This window comes from Silene latifolia, chromosome Y (genome assembly GCF_048544455.1).
Source record: "Silene latifolia isolate original U9 population chromosome Y, ASM4854445v1, whole genome shotgun sequence".
Classification (NCBI taxonomy): Eukaryota; Viridiplantae; Streptophyta; class Magnoliopsida; order Caryophyllales; family Caryophyllaceae; genus Silene; species Silene latifolia.
The window spans coordinates 404,294,893-404,303,487 of record NC_133538.1 but is presented as its reverse complement, the minus strand read 5'-3'; the positions used below and the strand labels follow the sequence as shown (position 1 = coordinate 404,303,487).

General features: G+C 37.7%; 1 protein-coding gene across 1 annotated transcript; it reads left to right on the top strand.

Annotated features, from left to right (window-relative positions):
* The first annotated feature begins 204 nt into the window (after positions 1 to 204).
* On the top strand, positions 205 to 6,882 carry LOC141632241 (uncharacterized). The gene is made up of 7 exons (XM_074444803.1): positions 205 to 251; positions 375 to 451; positions 2,053 to 2,171; positions 2,305 to 2,736; positions 2,850 to 3,479; positions 3,549 to 5,579; positions 6,853 to 6,882. The coding sequence occupies exons 1-7, from the start codon at positions 205 to 207 to the stop codon at positions 6,880 to 6,882; spliced, it is 3,366 nt and encodes a 1,121-aa protein (XP_074300904.1).
* The last annotated feature ends 1,713 nt before the right edge of the window (positions 6,883 to 8,595 follow it).

The window sequence follows — 8,595 nt, the reverse complement described above, 5'->3', positions numbered from 1 at the left end:
GACAATTATTGGGTGAGTCTCAAAGTAGGGTCTATGTTTAGTACATGATATAATTAAAGGAAGCACATATTTTTCAAGTACTCCATACCTTGTTTCTGGATCCAGGAGACTTTTCCTTACATGGTAGATAGGGTGTTGTTGGCCTTCAACCTCTTTGGTAAGGACTCTACTTACTGTTGTTTCAGTGACTGATAAGTAACCGTCATGGGTTCTCCTTTGTTAGCCTTAGCCAGCAGTGGGGGAGTAGCCAGGTAGGTTTTTAACTCTTGGAAGGCTGCTTCGTGTTCAGGCAACCATTTGAATGATTTGTTCTTCCTGAGGAAGTTATAGAAGGATCTGTATCTTTCTGATGACCTGGATATGAATCTATTCAGGGCTGCAACTCTTCCTGTTAATCTTTGGATATCTTTAACTGATTTGGGAGATTCCAATTCCAGGATGGCTTTCATCTGTTCTAGGCTGGCTTCAATCCCTCTTTTTGTCACCATGTATCCAAGAAATTTGCCTGAAGAGACTCCAAAGTGGCATTTGGACGGGTTGAGCTTCATATTGGATTCTTCCAGGATCTTGAAGGCTACTTCTAAATCACTACAACAAATCATCACTTGCGCCACGAATTATGCCATGGGAACTCATAATTCGTGGCTAAATTTTGCTTAGCCACGGGAAAAACTTATTCATTATTTTGGAAAAAAATTTATGCCACGGGACAACTTTTCCCGTAGCAAAAAGTCACTTCCGCCACGAATTAGGCTACACCCGTGGCAAATAATAATTTTAGCCACGGCCTATGTCACACCCGTGGTGAAATTTTATTTAGTCACGAATTGTTCCGTGGCAAACATTTTTTTAGCCACGAACAAACAAACACCCGTGGCGAGTATCTTTTCCGACTTAAATCTGAATGAAATTTAATCAAATATAATAATATGAAAATATATTTGAATATAAAAATTTAGAAACACTTTGATTAATTTAATTAATATTTTTTATTGTTTTATTTACTTTAATAAGAAATTTTAAAATTTTATAAACTTATATGCAAGCAAAGAAAAGTTTATCGTCTAATTTTTTGATTTTTTACAGATCACATTTATGTTTTGTAGGTTTTTCAAAATATTGATAATTTAAAAAAATTGTTTTAATATATACTCTGTTTATTAAAGTCGTGAATTTCTTTTACTTTTTTAAATTAAACTTTATAATTTTGAATAACAATCTTAAATGATCGTATCACATTTAAAGATATAGCGTATCAAATTGAATAAAAAAGTTATTTACCATCTATCTTTGAAAATCCAAAATTAATATATTGTTAAACTATTTCATTCAAAATTTTATTTCCAACTTTATTTGTAGGATATTTATAGAAAAATTTGAATTTGATATAAAATTTACGGAAATTTCCCATGGTACCCTCGAACTTTGCCAGATTACGCATGGTACCCCTTATTTTAAGTTTCTACATATGTTGCCCTTTTGTTTACCTTTTTCATTCCCAGAATAATCTTTGGGGAAATTTCGTTATAACGTCGTTACTCCTATAAGTAATTTGATGAGTAATTGTGTATGTTATGTTGTTATTTTTATATTATTTAGGTACTAAATGTTAGTTTATTAGACAAAATAAGGATTTAGGTATTATTAGATGATGAATTAATAGTGTATTAGATAACAAAAAAAGGTGTCACAAGGCATATGAGTAGCGGCGTTATGACGGAAGTTTGTCAAAGGGTATTCTGAGAGTGAAAAACGTAAATACAGGGGTACCATATGTAAAAACTTTAAAAAAAGGGTACCATATGTAATCTGTCAAAATTCGAGGGTACCGTGAAAAATTTACATAAAATTTAACTTGCTGAGAAAAAAAATTGGGCATTGAAAATGAGCGCATCACATGGAAAAATATATATATTATAATAATTTAAAGTCACATGTGCAAATAATGTGAAAATTTTAAGAAAAGAAACGATAAATCATAACAAAGAGAAATCAGTTTAGGAAAATAAGCGATTCTTTTGTATAATAATCTTTTTCGTGGTTGTCATGTAGCTACCCCTGCTAGGGCTGTTATACGATTGAGCAGACAAGAGTTAATTGATCAGGGCAGTACTGTTTCTAAATTTGGGCAATTCACCTTCATGGAAGCTCTAAACAATGCCACACCAAAGGTGGGAATAGGGACGGCTAGAGTACCCCCTGAAAGGGGGGGGGGGGGGGGCAATGATAGGCTTTTGGAATGTTAGGGGATTGAATAGTCCAGCTAAGCAAAAGTACATTAAATGGTTTCTTCATCATCATCAGGTTGGACTATTTGGTCTCCTTGAGACGAAGGTTAAGCCTTCGTCTCTAAAAGGTGTTAGGGATAATATTTGTAATGGTTGGTGTGTTTCTACAAATACTCAGTACCATAAAGGGGGGAGAGTTTGGATCATTTGGAAGCCTAATCTGTTCAATGTTCAATTTATTGAGTACAATGCTCAATTTATTCATACTATTGTTCAGGATCTTGCTAATGGGTCAATGTTTTACTTTACTATTGTCTATGCTTTTAATGGTATCCAAGAAAGGAAGTCCTTATGGAGTAGATTAGTTGCCTTCAACCTGAATATTCAGGGACCTTGGTTTCTAGGGGGAGACTTTAATGCTGTCCTTAAACCTAGTGAACGGTTGGGAGGAGTTACTTCTGAGGAGGAAATGGAAGATTTTCAGATTTGTCTTGAGCAGTGTAGTATGGTGGATATGCCAGCCCTCTGGTTCTTTTACACTGGAATAAAAAACAAGATGCAGCTACTAGAGTGTTTAGTAGGCTTGATAGAGCCCTTGTTAATAATGATTGGACTGAGCAGAGGCCTGAGTATTATGCTCACTTCCATACTGAAGGATACTTTGATCATACTCCATGCCTGGTTCAGAAGACTTCTGATATTGGTCTTAGGAAGGGGAGTTTTAAGTATTTCAACATGTGGAGTGATTCTGAATTGTTTATCCCTTGTGTCACTCAGATTTGGGGGACTTGCATTCAGGGTACTCCTATGTTTCAGTTTGTTAAGAAGCTTAAGCTGCTCAAAAATCCTTTGAAGAAGTTGAATAGGGATTTATATGCTGATGTTGAGAATAATACTATGAGGGCTTGGAAGCATTTGGAGCATATTCAGATTCAACTTAGATCTGATCCTGCCAATGTTAATCTGATTGGAATGGAAATCCATGCTTCTAAAGAGTATTTAGAGCTTCAGAAGGCCTGTGATAGTTTCCTGATGCAGAAATCCAAAGCCACCTGGATTTGTGGTGGAGATAGCAACTCTAAACTCTTTCACAGTTATATGAAGCAGAGGCAGGCAAAGAATAAAGTTCTCAGGATTGCTGATGAGAATGGCACTTGGCTTAATGATCCTGATAGTATCCAGGAAGCTTTTTTATCATTCTACCAGAATCTCCTGGGGGAGTCTAAAGTTGTGCAGGCTGTTAATACTCAGGTTGTTTAGAAGGGCCCTTGCTGCAGTGAGGACCTCTGTGCTGAACTATGTACCCCTGTTACTAATGAGGAAATTAGGGAAGCTGTTTTCCATATTCCTGGCCATAAAGCTCCTGGCCCGGATGGTTTTACTAGTGCATTTTACAAGGATGCCTGGCAAGTGATTGGTGAGGAGGTTTGCACTGTAGTGAAGGACTTCTTCCTCCATGGAAGGCTTTTAAAACAGGTGAATCATACCTTAGTTTCACTTGTTCCTAAAGTTGATTTGCCTCAAACTGTTGGACAATTTAGACCAATCTCTTGTTGCAATGTCATTTATAAAGTGATATCTAAGCTCTTATGCACAAGATTGGCTAGGGTTTTGCCTCACATTATTAGTCCTACTCAAGGTGGCTTTGTTAAAGGGAGGAACATTATTGAGAACATTCTTGTGTGTCAGGATATCATTAGACTTTACAAGAGAACTGCTGTTTCCCCTCGTTGCCTCATCAAAGTTGATTTAAAAAAAGCTTATGACTCAGTGAATTGGCAATTCCTCAGTCAAATGCTTGATGCTTTGCTTTTCCCTGCTCACTTCAAGAAGCTTCTTATGGAATGTGTGACTAGTGCCTCTTATTCTCTTGTCCTTAATGGTAATAGCTTTGGGTTTTTTCATGGAAAAAAAGGGCTTAGACAGGGAGATCCGCTCTCCCCTCTTTTGTTCACTATAGCTATGGAATACCTCACCAGGATTCTTAATTTTACAACTGAAGCTTTGCCTTTTAATCACCACTCCCTCTGTAGGAAGCTTAAGTTGTCTCATTTGATGTTTGCTGATGACCTCTTATTATTCTCAAGAGGAGATTCTGCTTCTGTTATGCTCCTGTTAAGATCCTTTGCCACTTTTTCTAGAGCTTCTGGTTTGGAAATGAATAATGCAAAATCTAATATCTATTTCAATGGGGTGCATAACTCTATCAAACAGCAGCTCATTCATTGTTCTGGTTGTGTTGAGGGTCAGATTCCTTTCAGATATCTTGGTGTCCCCATTGCTGCTGGTAAGCTGGGGAAAAAAGAGTGTAAGATTCTTGTGGAGAAAATTGTTGACAGAATCAGAATACTTGGTGCAAGGAAGATCTCCTATGCTGGTAGACTCATCCTTGTTAAGTCTGTCCTTACTTCTCTCTTTTCCTATTGGGCAAATATCTTTCTTATTCCCAAGGGTGTGTTGAAACAAATTGATAATATTTGTCGTAATTACTTGTGGGATGGCACTAGCAATTATATGAGGGTACCCCTTGTTGGTTGGGATCACATTTGTACCCCTAAGAGTGAAGGTGGTCTTGGCATCAGGAATAGTTATCATTGGAATGTGGCCACTATTGGGAAGTTAGTGTGGTGGATTTATAGCAAGCCGGATAGTTTATGGGTGAAATGGGTGCATCAAGTTTACATAAAAAGTTCTTCCTGGTCTGAGCATATTCCTAAGTGCCATATGAGTGGCAATTGGAAAGCTATATGTAAGACCAGGGACTTGTTACTTAATGGCTACTCTCAAGGTGTTTGGCTTGCTGATCTTAGGGGTTATTCTGTTCAGTCTGGTTATGATTGGCTCAGACTTAAGGAAACCAAGGTAGGATGGGCTAAACTAATCTGGAATCCGGTGGCTCTTCCTAAGCATTCTTTCGTGAATTGGCTGGTAATGAGGAATGCACTGAATACTAAAGAGAAGCTGCACAGGCTAGGCATAATTCCTGATGATATGTGCTGCATCTGTCAGGCTGGCTCTGAGACTGTCATGCATTTGTTTCAGCAATGTCATTACTTCAGAGAGGTTCTACACCTGGTATGCTCTTGGCTGCAGATCACTGAACCACAGGGCAACTGTATTATCTGGCTAGGAAGAAGGAAATGGACACTGGTTCAGCGGGAGGTTTGCTTATCAGTGTTCATGGCTGTTACTTATTCTATCTGGCAGCAACGTAATTCAGCCCGATTGGAAGGAGTGATTTTGAGACCTACTGTTTTGTTTGTTCATTGTAAAAACCTGATGAAAATTAGGCTTCTTAATTACCTTAGTAGGGTCAAAATGTCGAAGGATAGAGATTGGATTATGAGTCTTGTAAGCTAACTTATGATGTATCTTGTTCCATTGGTTTGTGCTTAATGAGAATTACTTACCTTTCACCAAAAAAAAAAAAAAAAAAAAAAAAAAAATCTTTTTCGTGGTTTTTGGGTAAAAAAGTGACTATTTTTTGGTTAATAGTGATCACTTTGGGGAAAAAAGACCTTTAATTATAAAAAGCGGTCATTATTTTACCAAAAAATGGTCTCATTTTTCATATCGCAGGTACAACGGTTATACAATAGAATTTGCGAAGAAAAATATACGAAAAAATGAGTACATGAGAAATGAAAATAAGTATGTCGATAAACAAAAGAAATAAAAAAATGTTAGGAAAACACAATTAATTTTACTTTTTTGGAGAAAATGGTTTACTGACTTGGGCAAAAAAATGATGTCAAAATCATTAATCAGGAGGTTAATGTCGAAAATTTAATTGTTTCGGCCAAAATAATGTTTTTCCCGCAAAAATTGTAAAACATGTAACATTTATGTAATTAAATAGTACTAAAGGTAAGATTTGAAAGAAAAAAATTAAACTTAAAAGGATTCAAAGTTCTAATTATATCAACAAAGGTAACATTCAATTTCGGTGGCACATCAAAATAACTCTACGGTTAAGCGTGCTCAGGTGAGAGTAGTGTTGGGATGGGTGACCTCCTGGGAAGCCTCTCCGATGCTCACAAATGCATGACTCGTGAAACGAAATAACGTTCAAATTAATCAAATTAACTAGCGAAACAATTACCTAGATTGTCACGGTTCCATATATGATAAAATACCCATTGTGAAAAATAAATAAATTATTTTACGTTTTATTTATTTAATTTTCATATATATTATTTGCCACGGGAATTATTTTTTCGCCACGGGAAATTTCTTTGGCCACGGGAGTTATTAGCCACGAGAGAATCTGTGGCCAAAAATTCAATAATAGCCACGTTCTTGTTTTTCCCGTGGCTATCCCTTTGCCACGGCCACTTGCGCCACGGAAGGTATTCCCGTGGCAAAATGATTTAGCCACGGAAATTTAGTACTTGCGCCACGAATTTAGCCGTGGCCCAAGTGCTCATTTGTAGTAGTGAATCTTTTACATGATCTTCAGCCTTTTTTGATTTGACCACCATATCGTCAATATAGACCTCTATTGTATCACCTATTTGATCATTGAACATCATGTTGACCAGGTGTTGATAGGTTGCCCCTGCATTCTTTAGGCGAAAGGGCATTGCTGTGTAACAATATATGCCCTTTTCCATGATGAATGCAGTGTTTTCCTGGTCAGATGGGTGCATCTTGATCTGGTTGAATCCACTTGAAGCATCCATAAACGTTAATAGCTCTTGCCTTGCTGTAACATCTACCATGGCATCAATATGAGGAAGTGGGAATGGATCCTTTGGGCAGGCTTTGTTTAGGTCTGTGTAGTCTACACAAACTCTCCACTTCCCATTTATCTTTTGTACCATAACCACATTTTCTAGTCATTCAGGGTAAATCACTTCTCTGATCATTCCCATATCTAGGAGTTTGTCCACATCTTCATTAATGATAGAGTTGCGTTCAGGGGCAAACTTCCTCCTTTTCTGTTGCACAAGCTTAAATGATTTATCAATATTGAGTTTTGGGTAATAATATTGGCGTCTATACCAATCATATCAAAGTGGGACCAGGCAAAGCATGAAAATTTATTCTTAAGAAAACTTACTAGTTCTAGTCTGATATTGTCAGGGACATCAGATCCTACTGATACATGCCTGGCAGGATACTTAGGGTCTAAAATTACCTGATCTGTCTCCATTTAAGTTTCTGCCACATAAGTGCTCCTGACAGGGTATTGTAATTGCTAGGTGAGAGACTTACCTAACTTGGAAGGTTTTAATGATTTAGTATAACATGCTTGGGAAGATTTTTGTTCACCTTTGATGATTTCTATTCCCCACTCTGTTGGTATCTTGACATATTGGTGATAAGTTGAAGGGATAGCTCGGACATTACGGATCGAAGGTCTGCCTAGGATGGCATTGTAGGATGATAGGCAATCCAGGACTCCAAATCTCTCATATGAGGAGACTCCTTCAACGTATGTTGGCAGGTAGATTTCTCCCAGAGTGTTCTTTGTTTCACCACTGAATCCTACTAGGACATTTGATTTTTTATGATCTGGCTTTCATCAATCTTCATTGCTTTCAGGACGTCAACCATGATTAGGTTGACTGAGCTGTCCCCATCGACTAAAATTCTAAGGATACGTGCAGTTCCTATTTGCATGGTAATGACCAAGCCATCATGATGGACATCAGAGATTCCATGCATGTCAGTATCATCAAAAGTAATTTGAGGTAAATTTCTAGGTTTAAAAGGAGATTTCATTTTTGACTCCCTGGCTATTTTCTTTGCACCAGAGCTATTCAGGCCGCAGATTTCAGATCCTCCATTGATGAACTTGACCTCATAGATAGGTGGTGCTGAAGGCAGGTCACGTTGTGGTCTCTCTTGGTCCTTTCTTGTTCCATTGTCTTCCCTGGTCTTTGATGGCATTAGGTCTTTCAGGTAGCCTTTCTTTAATAGGTAAGCCACTTGCCTGCGTAGTCCCATGCATTCCTCTGTTGTGTGTCTTATGTCCATGTGAAACTCACACCATCTTGTTGTGTCTTTCCTTGAGTTAGGGTTATCTGTCTTCTTTGGCCACTTGAGAATGTCTTCCATGTTGTCAAGCCTTTTGATCAATCCTGCAGTGTCAACAGAGAAGTTATATTCTTGAATAGGGGGATAAGTATAGGAGTTACCTCGTTATTCATGTGCATAGTTGACTTCTGATCTGTCAGGCCTGCTATAAGGGGATGGCCTGGAACTGCTTCCTCTGTGATTGGAACTTTTCCTGTTGGACCTGTCATATCCTGAATTTTTATCAGTGGTGTCTGCTTTGAAACCTTTATCCTCTTCCAACCGGATGTAGCTAAGGGCTAATGCCTAGATGTCTTCAAAGGTCTGGCAGGGCTTCATAGTCATT